General features: G+C 33.7%; 1 protein-coding gene across 1 annotated transcript in view; it reads right to left on the minus strand.

The window, feature by feature from the left end:
* Positions 1-14,362: 14,362 nt before the first annotated feature.
* Positions 14,363-24,834, minus strand: part of LOC137396746 (angiopoietin-related protein 2-like) — a 28,499-nt gene continuing 18,027 nt past the window's right edge. The window contains exons 2-5 of the mRNA XM_068083052.1: positions 23,718-23,936; positions 23,020-23,156; positions 20,073-20,202; positions 14,363-14,514 (exon numbers count right to left, since the gene is read on the minus strand). Of these exons, the coding sequence (XP_067939153.1) occupies positions 14,363-14,514; positions 20,073-20,202; positions 23,020-23,156; positions 23,718-23,936 (638 nt within the window). The remainder of the gene's footprint in view (positions 14,515-20,072; positions 20,203-23,019; positions 23,157-23,717; positions 23,937-24,834) is intronic.

The raw sequence follows: 24,834 nt of genomic DNA on the forward strand, positions 1-24,834 counted from the left end.
AAAATTGTTGAAAAATTGAAAAATTGAAAAAAACAGTTGAAAAAATCATCATCAACTCGTGACTTTACTTGCATGGTTGAAGGTGGTCAGTATCTCAAGGACACATAAAGGTGATGTGTACTCCAAGGTCATGTTATAATTTGTTAATTGCTTGTTTTATTTATTAGACTCTAATTGGCCTAAATGTGTTTCAAAACTGATTAAGGCATCAATTATTTGCACCTATGCATTAATTCGCCATTTTTAAAGCACCTTGTTTAAGACAAAGAATAGACCACGTCTTCTGATTTATCAAGGTCAGCTTTGTTGAGTATTAAAGTCTATTCTTTGCTGTGTGATAAAGCTATTGTAATATCTATTGTTTATCTCAACTTCTGCAAACAATTGAGTTTTCCAAAGTTTTTATATTATACTATGCAAGCTGGTGCATAGGCAGCTGTAAATATATTATAGTGTAATATATATAATGCTTAAACCAGCTTTTGCCTCAGGAGCCGCAATTCTAAATTTAATTTTCTGTAAGTCATTAAAGGAAATCACTACCATCTCTGAGTTTTGGGCTATGAACTCGTTTTTAAAGTTTCTACTTTTAAAGTTTTTAGCTAAATTTTTTTTGATTATGACGTTATTTGTTTATGTCCAAGCAAGTAGTCAAGTGTGGAACTATGAAGTTTATACTTACTGTATTCATCATCAGTTCTGATGGAATTACTTGTTTTTAAAAAGTTTATAGCTGATGAACACTTAGTATTCTTGTTGTTGAAGCTATAATTTTTATTCTAAAGCTTCAGCCTAAAGTTCTTTGAAATCAACAGAAAGTTCTGCGCAAGAATTAAAGCATTTGACGAACAGATGCAACATATGGTGCGGTTTTTTTTAGTTTAGTAAAACTGGCTGCAAAAGAAGAGAGCTGTCTTTTTTTTTAATTGGCTCAAAAGACAGGCTCCCATTCTTTAATAACAGATATACCATAAAACCTCTAATTGAATGCCATGGCACTTAATTTCTCAACCCTTTCTCTGTAATGGTGGTCAAATGGAGGCGGTGTTCAAATAGAGGCTTGCGTTGTATTTTTCAAATGGCTCGTCAGAATTTTGGGAAGATAAATTTAGCCCTTTTTCTGGTGAAGCAAATGTCGCCTATATTTTGCCCTCTGTTTTCTGGTGGAGTGACATTAAACCTTGTGGGTGAAATAAATTTGCTAACTTACCTCTAACTGGTCAAAGATCTCTTGATAAATATGCATCGAGAAACCGAGAAATATCTTTACTGGTTGATATCTTAATATATATATTATTATATATATTATTATATATTATTATACATTATATATTATATAAATTATATATTATTATATTTTTTCTCTTAGTTTATTTAAACTGTAAAAAACGCTTTTCTCATGATATGAAATTTGACAGTGAAAATGGTAACTGTTGTTATGTTAAATAAAATGAAATTTTCTGTGCCAAGACTGTTATTACTCGTGCAACGCCGGGCATTTTCTTAGTATAATATATTATAAAATAGTATTATATTATTTTAATGCTATGGTCATATATATGTTAGCCAAATAGATTTTAAGCTATTGTTAGTTAATACAAGAAATTCATTCTGTAGTATCTTGTTCTTTTTGCAGCCGGGAGTCATATAACGCCCTCACTAACTGGCTGACAGATGCAAGAACCTTGGCTAGCCCAAACATAGTCATCATCCTTGTGGGAAACAAGAAATACCTAGATGCTGAGAAAGAAGTAACATTCCTGGAGACGAGCAGATTTGCACAAGAAAATGGTAAGAAAGGAAATTGGGTGCAGAGCTGTCTGTCAGCTGGTGATATTGTAAAGGTTTTGTTCGACCTTCACTTTCCTCCACTAGTACAAGACTCGTTCATGAGTACAATACATATATTTCTGCTTAGTTCATCAAGGTGTACAAGAAAGAATCAAATATCAGGCAATAAACAGGCCCAGAACCGCTCTGCTCTCCACTGCAAATGTCCGTGCTTATATAGCTGCTAAACTCTGCCCTTGATCTGCTTGGCTAGACCTGGCACTGCTCGGCCCGGGTCGGCTCGGTGCAGCTCGGTTCGGTACCGAGTCGGTACGGTTCTGGCTTGGCTGTGGCTTGAATCGTCTTGGCGGTACATCGGCTTGGCTAAATGTAAGGGGACGCAATCCACCACACACTCCCCCCATTGGCGACTACGGTCTCCAATTCACATCCTGCAGGAGGACTAGCTGGGCCAGAGCCTCATCCTGACGGGCTCATCCTGCTAGAGTCGTGCTAGCGAGCACGATTCTAGCAGCTTTTGCAATTAGTATAGTCCAAGAGACGTATAATGACACACAATAAAAGTATAAGTGCATTTCAACATAGTACACACGATGCAACTGCTTAGATTGCATTATTGTATGTGTTTATTGTTTGGACGCTATAGTTACAAATTGTTTATTTTTTAATTATATTTCCCTTTTAGCAGAAAAATTTTTGTGGTAGAAAATTTTTCCATGTTTAGCACAATCAAGTCGGTTGCATCGTATTTACTATGGTGAATTTTCTTAATATTTTTCTTGCGTGTCGCATTATGTTCTCGGACTACATATAAATGTATCTCAAAATGTGCTAGAGTCATGCTCGCTAATCAACATTAGCGCAACTTAAACAGTTACATCGTGTGTTCTATGTTAGATTGCTTTCGTACTTTTATTGTGTGTCGTGATACATGTCTTGGACTATACTAATTGCTAAAGCTGCTAGAGTCGTGCTCGCTAATAATATGTTTAATCTGTTAAAAGCGTTCCGTCGACGAACTCGGTGGGCATGCACAGCTCAAAAAATTCTTTGAATTTCGACCGATTAGTTATGCGTTTTTCGTGATTTCGGCCAGAACTCAGAACCAACAGAAAATTCTTTACGCGTAGCCGTACCTTTAGTAATCCTACTTGCACAATCATCGTCACCTCGTCACCTACATTGATAAATGGTCGTCTCGTCTGTCACTTTTTAAATATCCCTGTCGTCGGGTCGTCAGAATCGTCACAAAACATGGAGGACCCCCCTAATGGATCGTTTATATCAATAAAAAATAATTTTCTCGTTATTCAATTCCAAAACTTTTAGTTTTTTTTGTTAAAACTTCAAACGCGAAATAGTACAAAACGCGAAATTAATACAAAATCGTATTAATAGAGAAACGTTTATATCAATAACAATTAGTTCTTTTGCTATTCATTTCCAAAGCTTTAAGTCTTTTTTATTAAAACTTTGAAAGCGACACCATAGGAATAATCAATAGTGGTCTCAGGCCAGTAGTAGTTCTCTGTTTAACACGGTCTTTTTACTTCGAAGAAGCCTACATATAAAAAACTGCTTAGTTTTACGACCGTTGATGAACTTTCAAAGCAACGCTATAGAAATGATTACTATCTCAGGCTAATAGTGTTGTTTAACGTGGTCCTAATACTTGAATGACATGCGTACAAATACCCGATCACAAGTTTTGGACCAAAGGTTACGTTTACTAAGCAAACTTTTACACATTGTGTTCGTGCTAAATGCAGAGCGTGAAAGCTATGCTAAAATATGTTTGGACGCTAACATCGACTAGTTCAGCAGTGCAAAGGAAGAGTTGAGGTCAGAGGATATTGCGGGAGGTATTGGACTACAAAAATATGTTTGTTTCATCTGAAGCAACAATCAGAACGCAGCTATCCGGAAAAACGATAGAAATATTTTTGTGTTTAAAACGTTAATTTTCGTCTCCGCATGTAGGTATAATATGAGTATGATTTGTTTATGTCACTTGTTCAAAAAAATATAAATATTTGTATCATTGCTTGATTATTATTGTATAATTTATAACTATGCAGATTTGTAGCATTTTATTTAATAGCATCCTTACGGCTATCTCAACATGGCTTAAAAAGGATCGATGCTCATAACTTCACTTCTATTGCACATTAAAAGCTAGTTTTGGTTGCAAATTGAAGCAAACATACCAGAGAGTGCAATGAGTTTTTATTCAATAATCTCAAATAAAAATATAAAATAAAAAATGCTTTCAAAGTTACAATGAAATAAAAATTGAAAACTCAAGCCAATTGCAAAGAAGAACACAGGCTTTAATCTCATCGCAGGTCAATTGCATGCAATAGATATCCACTAATAAATATATTTTTGGGTTTCTCAATGTACATTTGTTAAAAGATCTTTGACAAGTTAGACACAAGTTGGCAGATTTATTGCATCCAAATAGTTTAATATCGCTCCAACAACAAAAGAGAGCAAAATATAGGCAACATGTGTTTCGCCCCTAATGGTGCTAAATTTGCCTTCCGATAATTCTGATGAGCCATTTGAAAAATACACCACCAGTCTCTATTTGAACGCCACCACTAATTGACCGCCACCATAGAAGCAGGGTTGAAAAATTGAGCCCCATGACGTTCAGTAGAGGTTTTACAGTATATGGCTGCTAGCAATAACTAAACCAACTGAAGCTAACATCAACCTATACAGCATACAGTGAAACTCGGATAAATTGCCCTCGGATATATCGAACACATAGTTAACTCGAATGGATTTGCTTGGTCCGTTCTCACACAATGATAAATTTCTTTAGATAACTCGACCAAAACACCGTTAACTCGAACAGTTTTTTGCCAAACAGCTACCGAGACGGTTGTTACTATCGCTTTAGAATATCACTTTATTCCAAGCCATAGAGATAAACATCGACTCTTAGTAGTTCTTAGGCCTCATCATTACCAACATAGGCAAACATTTTCATTAACGACTTTTCTAAAGGTTTGCAAAAATCGAATTTTACCAAACATCCGCTTAGCGACAAGCCCTCCGAAAGCAAGAAAAGCGAGGTAAAATTTGGATAACTTTAAAGTAATATCGGCAAAATTGATAATGGGTTTTTAATAGTAAAGCTGTTTTGTAATAACTGACTTACCGCAAAATTGATCTTGGTTATGTCAAGGGAGAAATTTTGTTATTTAATAAATGTTTAAAATTGAATTGATACCCTACATGATGAAAATAATCGTTGGTCATAAAAATTCGCGATTTCGCGAACAGTCAATCCGCGAATTATTAAATTCATTGAATAGTTAGTTCTATTTTTAATCACAAGAGAGAATAACTACTGCATCAAATTGAAAACTAGTCGCTAGCCTAGTTTTTAATGTAAATACTAAACGTAATTGAGTTCCAAAACATTTTTAAAATCATTGCCTGAGCTTTGAGCTAACACCATTGGCAATGCATCACATTTATTTACAAAATTATTCGAGGTTGTCACAAGATATGCAGAATGGCGTCATTGGAAAACTAGCCGCTAGGCAGAAGTACTAAACGTAGCCGAGTTCCAAAACTTCTTTAAAATCATCGCCAGGCTTCGCGCTTTATTGCCATTGCGTCAAACTTTACAAAATTATTCAAAGTTTTTACAAGTTATTTGGCATTGCTTCAGCATAGCAAAAAAGCTCTCCTAGTCTTTCTAAATTAGAATCAATTTCATCAATCTCTAATACCGAAGTCAAGGATGATCATGATTCTGATTCTGACATTATGGTATGTATTTGATTTGCAGTGCAGATACGTTTTTCCATTATCAACTGCATTAGTTAATTCTTTTGTTTAAAAACTGATCGCTTTCATCAAATACTTCAGCTATTGGTTAATATTTTTTTCTTTTTTGTGTTTACTGCAGATTGAGAATGAAACAACCTACTCCGATTACGAAAACTAGAGACAAGTAGTAATATTCATCAAGACAGGAATATCGGCAGAGAGGCAACCAGTCAACCTAGACCCCCTCATCGACAACAACTCCTTGATATCGCTGTAGCAAACATGATTAAATTATATATTTTATTTCATGTATAGATATATTATAATTTATTACAAACTTTAGTGTACAAATAAAATATTTCAAATACAAATAAAATTTTACAAATGATGAATTGAGTAAATATAAACAGTTTAGTCTATATGGCGGTTGTCTAGCAATAAAATTAAACTGGTACTCTTGATATGTGAATACTAGCATGTAATGGTGCTTTCTGACTAGTTATTTTGCTACTAGCAGATCTGTCGCTGTCAATGTTTTGGGTAGGTGTTGAAGGCGATTTTCTCCCTACTACATGGCTGGTAAGGAAGTTATCATCAGAACTCTCCTCGTGGCTTACTATTGCAAAGTTCTGCCGGTTGGCCAAAGATTTGTGCTCGTAAAGGCGTTTTTGTTCCTTTTTCAAAAACAGATATATTCTTCTGCGGTCACTTCAACCTCAATTTCCAGACCTCTCTGAATGATTGGTGATCTTCTAAGAATGACATCTACCAACCGTGCAATCATTGTTCTTCGGTGTATGATGAAAAATCTCTCTCTCACACTAAACAAATAATGAAGCAGTAGAGATGGAAAAAAATACGGAAGTATTGCGTTTTACCGAAGAACCAAAGTAAAATTCAACTAATTTAGTAAATGTAAAAACTCATTACTTACCACAAGTTGTTGGCTTATCAAAGGCCTCTAAAGCGATGAATATTCGTGAAAACCTCTGGACGCAGCAAAAATTGTTTACCGTAGAATAGCATGATCGCCTCGCGGTTGTAAGCTAAATATAAACCGTAACACTCGATGTGCGCATGCGTAGTAATAACTATTACTAGCCGCAATAGAGTTAACTTTTCCTAGAGAGCGGCAGTTTTCAGCCGCGAATAAATTCATCCGCGAATATGCATGAAAAGACAATTTTCGCGAAATATAACTCCCCGAATAAATTCATCCTGTAGGGTAATTAATATATGCATGGAATTGTTTTTTTGTTATAATACATGTAATTTTTATAATGATTATTTGATACTTAAATAGTAGTATAAAATGTATTGTTTTTGTGAGTTTCCTTTGAGTGAAATACTACAATGTTTCTATGGTTCTATGTGTAATGGTTAGACTCTGGACCTCGAATTCAATTTCTCCCAAGACAAATTTTGATCGCAGACAAAGTGGCACTTCTGCCCCACAAAAATCAGACTGTTGCTATAAAGCAAAATTGAAATAGCAACTCAATCAATGGAGATGGGAACTACTATAGCTATCCTTGCAATTTGTTTTGACAGTAAGGCATTGCTGTAACGATGAGCTCAAGTATCAAGTATTATTGAGATTACGAGGCCTACTATCTCTTGTAGGCAACTGTCTGCAGGTAATTATCTTATAGTTGACAACAACACGCCAGTGGTTTGTTTCTAAGTGTCTGTGAACTCTATTTTCCTCCAAAGGTCAAAATAACAATTATTCTGTCAAGGCTTACTAGCTCAAGCAAAAATAACAATATGCTTATATACTTAGCCCTATTTGTTATGGCCTTACTAGGTTCAATGAGTATGTATCTATTAGGCGTGCAGCAATAGCTCTTGCTGTCAGGGAGGCTGGATAAACTCTCTTCTCAGGGCTTTATGGCTTCCTGGCTTGCCACCTCTTTTGGTGAATCGTATCTGCTATGTATTTCCTTGGCAAGCTGTTTGCTGCCGGCTTCTTGGCTATCTTGGACTTCTGTTAGTCTTCTCCTGTCTTGGCTCCTTTCTTGTGTCTCTCTTCTGCTGCCTGGATCGCTGCCAGTTTCTCGCTCCTGCCTGGCTTGCTGCCGGCTTCTCCTTTGGCTTTCTCGTCAATTTTGCCCCTCTTTTATACTTGTCCTTGAGTCATTGCCAAAGGTCATTGGTTGGTTGTGTTTTGCTTGTGGTTTTTGCATCATTTCTTGCATAATTTCTGTTTCAGATTCTCTGCGGTGAGCTAAAATTCCTTAATGTTTTTGGAATCCCATGATGACAAGCAAAAAATATTCCAAGTCCGGCAACAAATTGTACAAAACTGGCCACAACTCAAAAACTAATAGGAGTAGCATTGTGAAATTAATTTTGCAGTAATCCTAATTCTAAGACTCTACTAGTTAGCTAACTTATATAAAGCAAGAAACATGTTATCATTTTATGCCATTCTTTTCACAGCCATTTCATCAATATTATTGCATAAAATACAATATCTTAGTTAATGAAAATTTATGCTATATTTTTCTACTGCTCTACAATACAACATTTTCTAGACCAAAGTGATGTTATAAACTATATCTAAATTTGCTAAATAAAGTGTTGTAAATAACTGTCTTGCTGATGACTGGTTGCTGATCTGGTGTATGCTGACTGCTTCTTCGCTCCAACAAGTCATAAATCTAGTTGGCTCCTGTAATATTCGTGATATACCTCTCCTTGTGCTTGACACTCTGTAGAGTTGTTTGCTTCACTGAATAGCCATCAGTAATTGCTGTAGCCAGTTTAGTCTCTTTCAGATTAGGTGGTATTGGTCAATAATAATCATGATTTAGTAGCAATTTTGTGCTGTTTTTCATTCATTAGCTTTTCATTACAATGATCAGACAACTCCCAATCCAACTGATGTCCCATATATTCACATTGTGTCAGCTGTGATGGTTGGACAACTCCCATGCTTGATATTTCTAGCAGCATAGCAATTGCCCTAGATTTTCATATTTGCTTATTTATGTATCGCAGTGCTTAGTTCAATGCTTTCCAGCAGTTGTGGTGTTCCGGGATCCCACAATTTATTATTTCGTTTGACTTATTGGTCATCTATCATTTCAAACCCTGACAGTTAAAACGCTCGGTAGAAAAATACGTATGTATTTTTTCTGAGCCCTTTAACCGCGAGCAAGTTTTGCCAATTTTAATCTGAGAATGTCCTGGCGGTCACATCCCCTAAAGCAACAAACAAATCTCAAGCGATAGTAAAATATCTATACTTTCTGATTAAAAATATTTAAAACTTTACATGAGAGACCAGTTAACTTGCAACAAGCAGTCTATGCTTTTGATTGATATATAGTTTGTATATGTACATGTATCTACTGATAAATACGTGCACTTATGACTGTCCTGATAACTTGAACGCTCTAATAACTCGAACACTTTTGCTCGGTCCCTTGAAGTTTGAGTTATTCGTGTTTCACTGTATTTGGTTGCTAGCAACAACCAAACCAACCAAAACTAACAAAATGAATACAAATATAAGGTTGCTATCAATAACGAAATTAACTAAAACTAAAAAATTATTGCTAGCAACCACATTATGCAGATACAAATTTGAGCAGCAAACAAAAGAAAACGAGTTATTGTCTTCCCTTTTATAAAGCAATGATAGTGAATTAAATCATTGGAGTATCGATAACTTATTTGTGCTCGTATGCAGTGTACGTAAGTGATGTTTGATTTTACATTTTAAAAAAGGTTTCCACATTATTAAAATGAGTGGCAGAGATTTTAAAATGTGTTCTCGGTTTTTTTAATTGTCAATATATTTATTATTGTAGTAGTAATGAGTTTAAATTTGACAAAAAAGTATCAGCTCTCTAATAAACTTGTGAATATTATAATATGTTGATTTATGGTGCTTTACTCAGAATGCAAGGTGTTTGGACGGCAGCTATATTTTACTAAACAAATACAACTTTACCTACAATCAGTGATGTATATATTGTACCCAGTCATGTAGTGCTAACCTTTTTTAACCATAGCTGTAAAGTTGAGATAAGTGGATGTAGGGGACCAGAAGTCGCAACGCGACTCTTGGTTCGAACAGCTGGGGGCCTGGAGGGCGCTGTAAGCCCCCCAGTAGAGTTTGGGGCAAAGCCCCAGCTACCAAAGCCTATACAGGGCTTTAAAATCATGTATATGATATGAGAAACGAGCACATCTGTAATAATAAATAAGTTGAGAAAATAATAAAAATCAATGCCTTTGACCTTTGTGCTTCAGTACAAATGCTGACCGCCATTGGTTTGCTGTAATCTGATTTTAGCCTTAGTTGTAGACAACTAGTTAAAATCACAATCTTGTCATGTTACATGACCATTACATCACTGTATTCCCACGACCAAACAAGCGGATGCGAAGTTAGGGAGTTTTTATGATAAATGCATGTGCACACAACTTACGAAAACTATTCATCAGCAATGAGACGAATTCTTGTTAGAAGGTTTCATCAACAAATTTAACCATCGTTTTGTAGATTAGTTAAAGTATAATAACAATACAAAACACATATAGGCCTATTTAAATATGTTACCAAGTATTTGCAAATTCTCGAAATCCTCTTAAAACTTACCCATCTGATCGGATTATTTACAAATAGATTTATTAGGACGAAAATCGTCACAAAACGCTTGAAAAGCTCGGTTTAATAAAAGTTAAGACCAGAAATTGAAACGGCGATCGACAGAGAATAGAATGATGAAGTCGTGCGCATTTTGCGAAAAAATAACGTGCACATTTTACCAGTCTATGGCATTGTCGAATTGCTGAAGGTTTCGTCAACTAACATAAGAGTACAGAAATCGTTTCATTTTTGCCGATTTTAACTTTTTCATTTTCTTATGAGATTATTACAATAATTAATTATAAGTTTGGATGACTACAGAACAATGACTTCGTAGTACAGATTTTTTAAAAATCTATATAAATATCACAACTTCGTGATATTGATAGTTATTACGTTTTGAAAAGTAAACAAAATTGTGCATTGGTTTTATATTGTTATTATATTAATATTATTGGTTATTCTAATAATATCAGTGCATTTTACTTCTAATATTGGCCAATATTGCATTTGTCCTATTGCACGGGGAGAGATATAAACATATAATCTTTTTCTTTCATTATTGCTGTTTGTTGTATATAATAACACCCACACCCAGTACATTACAGCTACCATTGCAGTTATCCTATTGCACTGCAGTGCCATTTGACTGCTAATATTGCATTTCACAACCATCCATACCATTTGTTTTTTTTCCAATATCACTTTGGTCGTGGGCTGTATGACAGTGGAATTTCTAGCGTACTATATGCTGCATTTTTATTGAATGGCCATTAATCCTAACTATAGTTATACTTAAAAAACACACAAATTTTCTCACCATAACTTAGTTAGGAAAAGTTAGGGTAGCACTGCATCACTGCCTACAATAGTGAGAGAAGATGCGTTTGTAATGTTATATATTCAATTTTAGACAAAATCATAAAAGACCTATAAGAGCGTTTATGGTGACATCAGACAACCAACATATACTATAATTATAAATATAATATATTAGAGTTCCAACAAAGTCATGTTTGTCACAATGTCAATTAGAGTTTAGTAACTAGTTAGTTGTGTCTAATGACTAGAGTTGATACAACTTAATCTCTACTGACTCTCATCACTGTATCTTTCAGCTGGTATAAGTTATACCAGATGATTCCATAATCACCAGCTTTATCATAACCACCGTTGAGGTTAGATCTCATACAATCCTTGTACCACCAGGCACCTGCAATATACACAATTCTCTAAGTTTACAATCTAAATAAATGCTCTCATCTGTCTCTGCTATATATTATGTGTAGCCTGTGTTCCTGGCTGCTAGCTTTATAATAAAATTGTATTAATTTCCAGTAAATATTTAATTATGAGCTATTTTCCTTATATGTTTATGCAGTTAATTATTTAGGTGAGACAGAAAGCTATTTTAAAATAAAACTTTCTTAAGTTTTAAATATCAACAGCCGGTACCTGCTTACTAGAATGTGTTTTACTGCATGTAACTTATATAATTTGTATAAGAATCTACTTTAAAGCATTCATAGTTTAAAGTTTAAGGTTAAAGTTCATATGATGATTTAAAGTCTACTTGTTTAAACTCATATAATCTCTCAAACCTGCAGTCAGACACCAACTCTCAGATCTAGTTGATAAGCTGTCATCGTACAATATCATAGTACAGATTGAAAAGGGTTTTGGGTAGAAACCTATAAATTAAATACAAGTTTTAAGTAGCCGATACCAGTTATAATTATTAGTACCATAATTATTACTAAAATAGTAAAAAGTGGACAATGAAGATGGTAATCATTTAGCTAGACCAACTTCTATCACTCCTTTGTGTCTGATAGGAGTTACGATCTCCTAGCAATTTTATGGTAAAGGTTAACAAGGTGAAGCATACTCAACACTGATATCATAAAATCTACAGCAAGAAACAATAGAAGGGCAAATGCACATTTGTGTACTCTACATTGAAACCCTTTGTATACTCTATGTTGAAACCCTTTGTGTATTCTACATTAAAACACTTTGTATACTCCACATAAAAACCCTTTGCATACTCTACATTAAAACCCTTTGTATACTCTACATTGAAACACTTTGTTATTAAATTTGTTAGAAAATCGTTATTAAAACTTTCAAACCTAACTTTTATCAAAATTAAGACCGGCAATTGAAACGCCGACCGACAGAGAATAGAACCATTAAGTTGTGCGCATTTCACGAAAAAATAACGTGCACATTTCACCAGTCTATATAGCATTGTCGATTTGTCGAAGGTTTTTGTAATTAATGTGGAAGTACTGAAAGATAATTGTTTCTTCTTTCAAAGTAACTGATATGTCAGACACTTTTGAGTACTTTGGTGTTCTAACTGGTGTCCAACGCAGTGAGAGTACAGGAAATGACGATGATATTTTTTTAACGATTCTTATGAGATTGTTACAATATTTAGTTATAAGTTTGGATGACTATTGAAGTGTTATAGTCACACTAACAACATCGATGATGGGTAATATGTTACTGTTATTATTTTTTTGTAAATATTTTTACTTAATTTTACTTCTAATATTTCATTTATCCTATTGCAAGGGGGGGAGATGTAAACATATAATCTTTTCCTCTCATTATTGCTGTTTGTCATGACCAAACACTTTTTTAAATAGATCTTCTAAAAAATCTATATCAATATCACAACTTCTTGATATTGTTAGCTATGACGTTTAGAATTGTAAACAAAATTGCGCATTTGTTTTGTAGTATTACTATATTAATAATATTGGTTATTTTAATAATGTCAGTGCATTTTACTTATAATATTGGCCAATATTGCATTGATCCTACTGAAGGGGACAGATATAAACATATAATCTTCTCCTTTCATTATTACTGTTTGTTGTATATAATAACACCCAGTACATTACAGCTATCATTGCAGTTATCCTATTGCACTGCAGGGCCATTTGACTGCAAATATTGCACTTCTCAACCATCAGTACCCTTTCTCTTTTCCAATATCACTTTGGTCGTGGGCTGTATGACACGGCAATTTCTAGTATATTTGATAAGAGCACACAGTCCAGTAATACACAACACACAGTCCTGTAATACACAACACACAAGGATTACAAATATGCAGACATAAGGATCACAAAGAATCAGAAACAAAAACTAACATATGGGATTCAATCGCTGACCACCTTGAAAATTTTAAACATTTATTTGTTTATTATTATTTGCGCATAACTTTATTACATTAAAACTGAATGTAAGTAAAATGGTATACACAACTCCTTAAACAATATTGTTGAAAATATAAAGATCTTTTATGTGTTCTTGTAGCGCGCAATTCGTAAAAGTGCGATTGGCTTCTACAAAGGTCAAGGTTGTTTACGTTGCTGCCTAAATCGCTGTTTCATATCAAGGTAAATTTATTGTCAACTGAAAAAAAATGAGACAGAATATTATTTGATGTTTGTGAGAGTGCTTATATTATCACTCACTAGAAAATCACTCAAGTTTGTTTGGGTACATGCCAGCAATTTTTCCGCGCTTCTCAAGACGCCCACAATAAAATTGCCTTGTGTGTATTAGCTTTTCGATATATTGTTTTACATGCATGCTTACAGTTTAAAGTGTGTTAAATAATACATGCATGAGGCTCCATGTACAACATGCAATTGGCATTCCTTTGTTGATGGTATTCAAAGTTTATATTAGTAAGACTTATGAATGTCAGGTAGCCTGTCTGTCACCTACTCATCAGTATTATGGTAGCTGAGTAAGTATTTGATAGTGTATATCTTTCTTCCATCTGATGAATATGCATGAAAACCTTGGCACTGTCAGTAACAAAGTCTGGCCTTAGGTAAGGTGAGGTTTAACATGTGTTAATATGGAACACTGTTTAGCAGACGATCTGCTTAGGAAAAAAGCGGCAAAATGACGGCGCCGCTAGAGAATACCTCTGCCTTATCAATGGAGCCTGGTGCCGATGAAGAACTGTATGGAAGACAGGAAGAGTGGACCCTGCAGCTGTTAGAAGACAGCAGACAGTGGCAACGCATGACACTGCAGAAAAACCAGCACACCAGGTCCTAGCACCTGACAAGAGCAGACTGGGCATTTGAGGAGACCGAGGTGGCCAGGCTGGAGTTCAGTGCCCAGCACCAGCTGCTCTGCCCTCTCAATTCAGAGTGGACAGCCCTCAGGGCCTCCACTGGTGAAGTGTAATGGCATAGCACTGTGATCAGGGCTATAGCGACAGACCACCTGGCTACCATGGTCAAAGGACTGAGCCTTGAAAGCATCAAGGAAAGCCCCACCAGCAATAAGAACTCGGGCTACCAAAAGAAAAGATAAGGAACTGAGACAAAGACTGAGGGGTGAGAAGAAGATCAAGAAGTAACTGTGTGTAAAATAACTATACCATCACTAATACATCTATAATTTTTACTTTATTGTAAAGCATTACACTGTCAAAACTGAAATTATAAAATTCAATAATTTACATTTCTGTAATTTATAAGTATAGAATAATATTGATCAATTTACAGAGCAAAGGTACATGCATATACATAAAACCATGGCCTGTGACACTACCAAATATTGAAAATTATTACTGTTTTCCCTGGGAAGAAGAAGATAGATGAGCTAGAAGATAGAATAAAGGAGAATAAAATATAACCTACCTATTGGTTTCCTTAAACCGTTTCAGTAGGTAAAGTAACAAAGTATGACATAACCCTTCCCAGTCTCCCTACTAACTAAGCTCCTGTTGAGCGTCTGCTTATAAAATATGTTGTGTCTAGCGTATGAAGAGTGTCAGTGTGTAGGCTTCATTTGTACGTTAGCCGGAAGGTCAATTTATACATAAAACAACTTCAAACCTTTTACATTAGTTCAAGCAAGTTTATTGTAGAAAGTGATACGCATATGTCTTCTATATGCTCTTCCGTATGCTCTTATATAAACAAATTTGCGTTGCCGCTGCAACGGACAGTAATTTCAACAACCTACACAACATATATGGTTGCTAGCAACAACAAAACAAACTGAAACTGACAACAACCTATACAGCATATTTGGTTACTAGCAATAACTGAACAAACTGAAACTAACAACAACCTACACAACATATATGGTTGCTAGCAACAACAAAACAAACTGAAACTGACAACAACCTATACCGCATATTTGGTTACTAGCAATAACTGAACAAACTGAAACTAACAACAACCTACACAACATATATGGTTGCTAGCAACAACAAAACAAACTGAAACTGACAACAAACTATACAGCATATTTGGCTGCTAGCAATAACCAAACAAAGTGAAATTAACAACATTCAATATAACATACCGTAAAACCTCTAATTGAACGTCACCTCTTTTTGAATGCCGCCGCTAATTGACTGCCACCCTGAGAGAAGGGTTGAAAAATAGACTGCCACTCTCCAATTGAACGCCACCATGATTGACCACCACTTTGGCATTATTTGATCTTTACGAGCCCATAATATCAACTGACCAGTAGAAAAGTGTACACAAAATCGAATTATTAATGAATTGTTCATATCACAAACAATTTATTATCTCGCTATCCAATTCCAAAGATTTTTGTTTTCTTTTGTTAAAACTTTAAAAGCGGCACCATCGGAATAATCAATAACGGTTTCAGGCTAGTAGTAGTTCTTTGTTTAACACGGTCTTTCTACTTCGAAGAAGCCTACATATAACAACGGCTTAATTTTACGACAGTAGATGAACTTTCATAGCAACGCTATAGAAGTGATTACTATCTCAAGCTAATAGTGGTCCTTGCTTAACGCGGTCCTAATCCTTTGAAGGACATGCGTACAAATACCCGATTGCAAGTTTTGGACCAAAGGTTACTTTTACTAAGCAAACTTTTACTAGTTGTGTTTGTACTAAATGCAGCGCGTGAAAGCTATGCTAAAATGTGTTTGCACGCTAACATCGACTAGTTCAGCAGTGCAAAAGAAGAGTTGAAGTCAGAGGATATTACAAGAAGTATTGGGCAACTAAAATATGTTTGTTCCATTCAAGCAAGAATCAGAACGCAGCTATCCGAGCAAACGATAGAAATACTTTTGTGTTGAAAACCTTAATTTTTGTTTCTGCATGTAATATAAGTATGATTCATTTATTTCAATTGTTCATAATATAAATATTTGTATCATTTGATAGATTATTATTGTATAAATTATAAATATCCTTGCAGCTTTCTTAACATGGTTTACGATGGAACGATGCTCATAACTCCACTTATTATGCACATAAAAAGTTAGTTTTGGCTGTAAATTGAAGCAAACATATGAAAGAGTGCAATGAGCTTTTATTTTATTTGTCACGTCATTTCCGGATTTGTGACATCACCAAAAACTGTATTGGTGATGCCATGAATGTGAAAGTAACGTCACAAAAAATTTATTAGTGATGGTCATTTGCTGATTCGTGACGTCACAAAAACAATTATTTGTGACGCCATTTCCGGATCCGTGACGCCACAAAAGTTTATTAGTGACGGTCATTTTTATAAATGGTCATAAAATCAAATAAAGATGTAAATTAAAAATATGTCTTCAAATTCAAAATGAAATAAAAATTGAAAACTCAAGCCAATTGCAAAGAAGAACACAGGCTATAATCTCATCACATGTCAATTGCACACAATAGATATCAACTAATAAATATATTTCTCGATGCACATTTATTAAGAGATCTTTGACATGTTAGAGACAAGTTGACAGATTTATTGCATCCAACAGGTTTAATATCGTTCCAACGAAAAAAGAGAGCAAAATATAGGCGATGTTCGTTTCACCCGCAATAGCGCTAGATTTTCCTTCCAAAAAGTCTGACGAGCCATTTGGAAAAATACACCGCCAGCTTCTCTTTGAACACCTCCTCTAACTGACCGCCACCATAGAAGAAGGGTTGAAAAATACAGCGCCATGGCGTTCAATTAGATGTTTTACGCTGTTTGGTTGCTAGCAATAACAAAACAAACTGAAACTAGCAAAATCAATAAAACACATAACGTTGCTATTGATAACAAAATCAATAAAACACATAACGTTGATATTGATAACAAAATTAACTGAAACAAGTTTTAGCAGCAAACAAAAGAAAACAAATAATCGTCCTTCTTTTTATAAAGCAATACAGTGAATTAAATTATTGGAGTATCGATAACTTATTCGTGCTCATATGCATGATGCTTGATTTTACATTTTCAAAAGGGTCTCCACATTACTAAAACGAGTGACAGAAATTTTAAATGTGTTGTTGGTCATTTTAATTGTCATTATATTCATTATTGTAGTAGTAATGAGTTTAAATTTGACAAAAAAGTATCAGCTCTCTAATAAACTTGTGAATATTTTAATAAGTTGATTGATGGTGCTTTACCCAGAATGCATGGTGTTTGGACAGCAGCCATATTTTACGAAACAATTACAACTTCACCTACAATAGTGAGAGAAAGTGCGTTTGTTATGTTATATATTTGATTTTAGACAAAATCATAAAAGACTTATAGGAGTGTTTATGGTGACATCATCAGACAACCAACATGTACTATAATTATAAATATAATACATGTATATTAGAGTTTCAACAGAGTCATGTTTGTGCATCATAAAGTCAATAGAGTTTAGTAACTAGTTAGTGGTGTCTATTGACTAGAGTTGATACAACTTAATCTCTACTGATTCTCATCACTGTCTCTTTCAGCGGGTATAAGGGAGACCAGTAGATCAAAGACCTGCCAGTATTATTATAGCCACCATTGAGGTTAGAATTCCCACAACCCTGGTACCACCAGGCACCTGCAATATACACAATTATCTATGTTTACAATCCAAATAAATGCTCTCATCTGTTTATGCTATATATAATGTGTAGCCAGTGTTTCTGGCCGCTAACTTTATAATAACATTGTATTAATTTCCATTAAATATTTAGTTATGAGCTATTCTCCTAATATGTTTATGGAGTTTATTATTAATTTTAAGTGAGACAGACAGCTATTTTAAAATAAAACTTTAGTAATTTTAAATGTTAACAGCCGGTATCTGCTCACTAGAAAGTGTTTTACTGCAGGTAACTTGTATAAGAATCTGGTTTAAATTATTCATAGTTTGATGTTTAAGGTTAAAGTTCATATGATGATTTGAAGTATATGGTTTAAACTCATACAATCTCTCAAACCTGCATTCAGACACCAACTGTCAGATCTAGCTGACCAGCTGTCATCACCATACAATATCATGGTACAGATAGATAAGGGGTTTGACTAGAGACATATAAATTAAATGCAACTTTTAAGTAGCCGATACAAGTTACAATTATTAGTATCATAATTATTACTAAAATATTAAAAAGAGGACAATGAAGACTGTAAAAATGTTAGCTAGACAAACTTCCATCACTCCTTTGTGTCTATAGGAGTTACAATCTCCTAGCAATTTCATTGTAAATGTTAACAAGGTTAGACATACTCAACAATGATAATTAAGAATTTATCGATAATTGCTGGAAATTTATTGCAATAATAACTTATTATTATCTTTAAATGTAATTTGTTTTCTTTATTTGATTATGCGCAATACGGTTTCAACAAATAATGTTATACTGTAAAGCTCAATAAGTCATATGATAATATAAATACCCCCGTAATCAAAGCTATATTAAAACATTTACTCTTATTTGAATATAAAGTGAAACCGCGTCATTCAACCTTAATACATATTTGGCGTGAAATCATATGTCAAAGTGGTTGTATCTCAATGCAATATTTTCTCTACAAATTAACTAAATTAAAATGAATTTGTTTGCATACTAAGGAACAAACACTTAAAACAGGAAAAAATGATGAAAAAAATACCTTTTTAAATGTTGTAATTAACTATCTATGCTCACAAAGTAACAATTCACTATTTAGTGGTTATGATTTGCAATAAAATGTAACATTACTGAGTACAGTACTGTTTGGAGTGTTTAACTTTGAGACAGATGTAATGGCTAACAGCGAAGTGAAAGAAACTCGAAAGTTTGTTTTTCAATAAGCTAGACTAGCGTGACGCTGCGTAACATAACTGGAACTTTAAATTTCATATAAATTAATTTAAATTTAAAGTTTCCGTTATGTTACGTGCTGCATCATGCTAGTCTAGTGTATCAAACACAAAGTTGTCAAGTCTCTCTCACTTGGCCGTTAACCAATGTAAATGAATTTAGTCAAACACTTAAAGCTAAGTTTTATTCTTTTAATAAACTTCAATTTTGTCATCGTCCTAATTTTTTAAATAGCAGCTTCTGGCTCGGCGACTTTTTTGAGCACTCACTGTAACTATAAGCCAAGCTTTTGTACTTTTTTCACTAAATCAACAATGAAATTTGAGTGATGCTGTTCTCGAACACAGCCTGTCGCATACTTGGCCATTGATGACCATTGAAAACCTGTTGTAAGTTCATATCTTAAAGGTTTCTTATATCTCAAAGTAGTCACTGACTCAAAATTTTGCCGATATCTCCAATTGCTTGTATCTTGGGGCACTCGTTTGTTGAGGTATGATTGTACTACATTCGCTTAGCCTGCATTCCTAGCTGCTAGATTTATAGCAACATGATGCAGTTTACTAGTAATAAATTAAATATTCACTAGCTATATTATGCTATCACCTGATATATACACTCCATGATAGACACTCTAACTAGTTCTGTTATAATAATAAGTATTGTAGAGTTAATAGTGTTTATATAATATAATATAACTAGTTATCAGGTAATAGTAGTATTAGGATACATATAAATATAATTATGTTTATATGAGCTGTGAAAAGATGGACAGCTACATACAAGTTTATACTTACCATGTTGGTATGTTGCACAGTTGAGACTCATTGAGAAATCATGGTCTCTGTCCTTAGTAGAGAAGGGCCTACCATTGTGGTAGGAGAGACTAAGTTCATAAAGACTCCCATTATAAGCTACACTGCTAACCTGTTGGTAAGATACATAAACACATAATATAATACAGATTAATATAGTTGAGAATGACAAATCTACAATAAATAATTTATTAATTAGCATGAACAGTACATTCAAAGAAATAATAACTTTGAGCATTAGAACTTTATTATTTACCAAAATTTGAATTTTATTAAAAAAAACACCTTTTTATATTTTAAAGATCAAGTTTTATAAAAAACAAAACTTTTAATAACTTTTTAATTGTTTAAAGAATGACTCTATAAATTCCACAGCAAAGAAAATTGTATATTATGCAGTATATTTTTTGATAATTTTTATGGAAGTGCAATTGTACCTTTGTGTACCTTACATATAAACCCATTATGTACTCTACAATAAAACTAACTGTGCACTATGCATTAACTGGGTTTAAATGATTCAAACAGATCGAAGCATTTTTTGCTCTGAATCCTAGAAACAATCAAGTTCAAATAAAGTTGGTGCCATTTTGATTAGTAAAAATTGTGCCGAGGCATTTGCATTGAACCTACTATTTAAAATCACAGAAACGCTCATAGCGGATGGATTTGAATTGATAACAATTGATAATACCAAATTAAGCTTATCAATTACCCAATTAAGCATTCCTGGTAGAAGTAAAAAGATCAGTGCATTTCATTACGCTATCACGTGGGTCTATTATAGATACTATTGCTAACGATAGGTTGCTCATACAACAATAATGAGATAATTACATTTTTATTTTTTAATACAACATTCATTAAACAAATGATCCTGCTGCTTTTGCCGACTCCCACTGCTTTGCTACTAGGCGTAACGCTTCATTTATTAAAACACTCTTTTGGCTAAAACTGATTGTCATTCATGCAACCTCTGATGTAATAATTTTATAGCAAGTAGTACATTCCACTGCTGTTTTGTAGTATTGAGGGGTACTCATATTGTCAGTAATAAAAAAATTCTGATCTGATATCTTAGCTGAGTTAGTCCAACAAGTGTATGAAGCACTAATGAACAAGGGACCTAGACCCAAAAGTGAGTATATCTTAACAAGTTCTGTTTTGAAGAGTACATAGCTAGTCTTGGAAAATTGATAAAGTGCAACTTTTAATCATGGAAACGGTGAGGTGCAAATTGGTCAGCAGAGGTCAACTCCGAATCTATTCTATGCATAGAAATCCGGTGATTAAAACCCTTTGTTACTTATGCATACAAATCTATTAAATTTCGCACATTAGAAGAGTATGAATTGAAGTCTTACAAGCAGCTATATTTTTTCAATTGAAAATCAGTTTTTATCGTTATAACACTTTTAATCAAAATACTAACTGAATAAATGTATTCTATAACACAAATTGCTATCTTACTGTTTGGTGAGAACTGCAAGTTTCAATATACATCAGATACATAGCAAGTTAGAATTTTATTTTTTATGATATTTTATCAAGCAAAAGTGACATAGAACTATTGCATTTATTTAAAAGCGCACTTTGATGTTGGTTTCTACACGATTATTGCTTTCCGATAGAATTTTACATTTTAAATATGTGTGACACTTCATTTGGTTAAATGTATACCAGCAATATTCTAAATCTAACAATGAACCAAATTAAAAGAGAAAAGTAGTAATAGGTAGAGAAAAAATAACTCCTACAGTATAAATATTTGTAATAACTGATTAGTTCACTCAATAATTACATTGTGTTATGAGCATTGTTTATTATGATTATTATTAATATATTATATGAATTTTATCAGCTAGTTTTTACTTAGTTTAGGTTTTGAGGTTTTTGTTTTAGTTATTAATAGCTTTGTGAATATAAAATACAGATAAATTACTCAGTGTGAGGCAGAGGTAACAGTCACTGGGTAGGTCCATTTATATACATATAATTATTAGTAGACCAACAACATAAATATAGCTGATGATCATAGGAGTTATGTTTATGTGTAAGAGACAATTTATAGGGCAGTTTATTTGCGAGAAACACATTCCCTCTTAGTGTTCAAAATCATATTGATATTTTTTCTTCAGAATAACTACTTAAAGGTTGACTTGCAAAAAAATTCATATTACAATTATTTGGTATCAAAAGATTCACTATGTCATTATTATTAATTATTGGTAGACCAATCACATAAAGTTAACTGATGATCAAAGAAGGTATGTCTATGTGTAAGAGAAAGCTTATAGAACAGTTCATTTGCAAGAATACAATGTAGATCCCTTTTAGTGTTCAAAATTATTTTAATATTTCCTATCCAGATTAACCAACCAGAGCTACTGTATATGATTTTTACCGACTGTCGATTGACTGTCATCTTGAACTAAACTTGCAAATGCACCTGTTTTTACCAGCTAGATATACAGTGTGTCTATTTATCATTTTTATCCGATTCCATTCATTTCTCCATGTCTTTAAATATTCACACTAAGTTTGTAGTTTTCCTCTCACTGCTAGCATACATTCATTTCCATATGTACCTAAGAACTACATTATTTACTCACATTTATTTTGTAGTTGTCTCTCTCCTTTTCTATCACTTTCTCTCTCCTTTTTACCCTCCCTCTCCCTCTCCTTGTTGCTGTCTCTCCCTTTCTCTCTTTTCCTCTCTCCTCTCTTTCCCTCTCTCGCTTTCTCTTTCTCTCTCTTTCACTCTTTCTCTCGCTCTCTTTCTCTCTCTTTTTTTCTTTCTCTACTAGCTTACATTTATTTCCATTTGTCCCTATGTACTATGCACTTGCATTCATATTAAAGTTGTCTCTCTCACTAAGCCTGCTAGCATACATTTACTTATGTATATCGGTATGTACTATGTACTAACATTTAGCTTGTAATTGTCTCCCTGACTCCCAATGAAAAAGCTAGACCAGGTTCCAGACACTACAGTTCCATTAGTGAGTTTGACAAGGATGTTCAGCCTTCTATTAGTCTGAGTTAATGCATGGAGCTTGTCTAGTCCTGAAATATAGTAATCATAAACCTAAAATTAACACATATAATAGTAATTAATAATGGTGTACATATGGCGACAGGCCTCCTGTAACACATTATGAAAGAAAATATCTGGTTTCCTAGCTCATAGAGGTCAATTCAGTTGTTAGTTGTCATGCTAAAACTTTGAGTAATAATATATGTTATTAGAAGCTGAATAGGAGCAGACTTGAGTTTGAAAATTGACTTAGATATGCAGATAAATAGGAAAGGGATCTTCAGCTTGTTTTATTACTAAATTATATATTTAACAGTGAAGTAGAAAAAAGTTAGATGTTGAATATACCTATTTATACATTCATTGTTAAAGTTAAACACAGAATAAATCAAAGATTATAGAATGTTTATATATTCAAAGCAACAAAAAATTAATAGTAATGCTATTTTATATATTGCTCTCTTTGTTAGGTTTACTATTTAAACACTTCACGCTGAACAAACTGAGAAAATATCTATGAGAACATATTTACATGTAGTTATAATAGTTTAATAATATTCTTAAAGAGAAACTAAATTTAATATTCTTACCCAGCCAGTACTCTCCAGTCATATTGCCAAATCCCTCTTTGTAGTTCAACCAATATTGGTAAAATTCCACGCTGCCATCAAAACGTTTTTGGAAAACAGTCCATCCATGACCATCAAGAAAATCACACCAAACGGGAAATGGTTTTACGCTGTTGGTAGATGGATCTATTAGGTAGGCTCCAGAGGTAGTTGCTCCACGTTCATAATGCTCCTGACAATCTATTAAAGTATTAAACAAATTCATTGAAAAACTATTATTATTTGCATTGTTTAGTAAATACAAAACTAGTAATTAATCACAGGATAACACGGTTAAGTTTTAATTAGATAAAGAGAAGCAGCTGAGTGTGAGGAAAGTAGAGATTACCTTTGCTTACGGACAATGTTTTTGTTGTTGCTGCTTCATTTTTGGTAGCGGCTAAAGTTGATCTGGCTTCTGTAAACAAAACTGGATTAAAGTTACTCGAATTATGAAAGTTTTCTATGCATGCCTTTAAACATTTCAAATTAAAGAAAAGCTCAGTACAATAAAAATGCATAACTGCTCTCAGTGTTCTAAGTTTAACAGACTAAGTTTTCTGTGTAAAATTGTAAAATTCTTCTTTCTGAACTTGGTTAGAAATAATTTTTGTTCGTCGAAGTGCTGTGGTCTTTTCATAACATCTGCTGTTGATCTTTACACTTCAGTAGAACAGGTAAATATTTAGCTAAGCAGTTAGAGTATGATAGTTTGTATCAGTTAAGTAGTTTAAAAAAATTATCAGCAGGCTTTAAAATATTTAACAGTAGGTACAATATGGATTTAATTTAAAAGCAACCAGTGAAGCTCTACACAAAGCGTAGTCATTTTTTAAAGAAACATGTATTACCTGGGGTGGTGGATGAGCTTGTCCCTACAGCATGACTAGTTTGAGCATCAGAACTACATGACGTCAGAGTTCTCAGCAAATTATTGTAAGCAATTTTTGCCGCTTTCAAATGTAGCGATGTGAATTCATCATGGTAGAGTTCACGTTTAAATCTGATGAGGTCCGGACACTCAGTTTTCAATATTTGGTGTATAGCGTAGATTTGATGTTGATAAAAGAATAACTCTTGTTCAATCGTGTCGGGCTCA

This window comes from Watersipora subatra, chromosome 5, assembly GCF_963576615.1.
Source record: "Watersipora subatra chromosome 5, tzWatSuba1.1, whole genome shotgun sequence".
NCBI lineage: Eukaryota > Metazoa > Bryozoa > Gymnolaemata > Cheilostomatida > Watersiporidae > Watersipora > Watersipora subatra.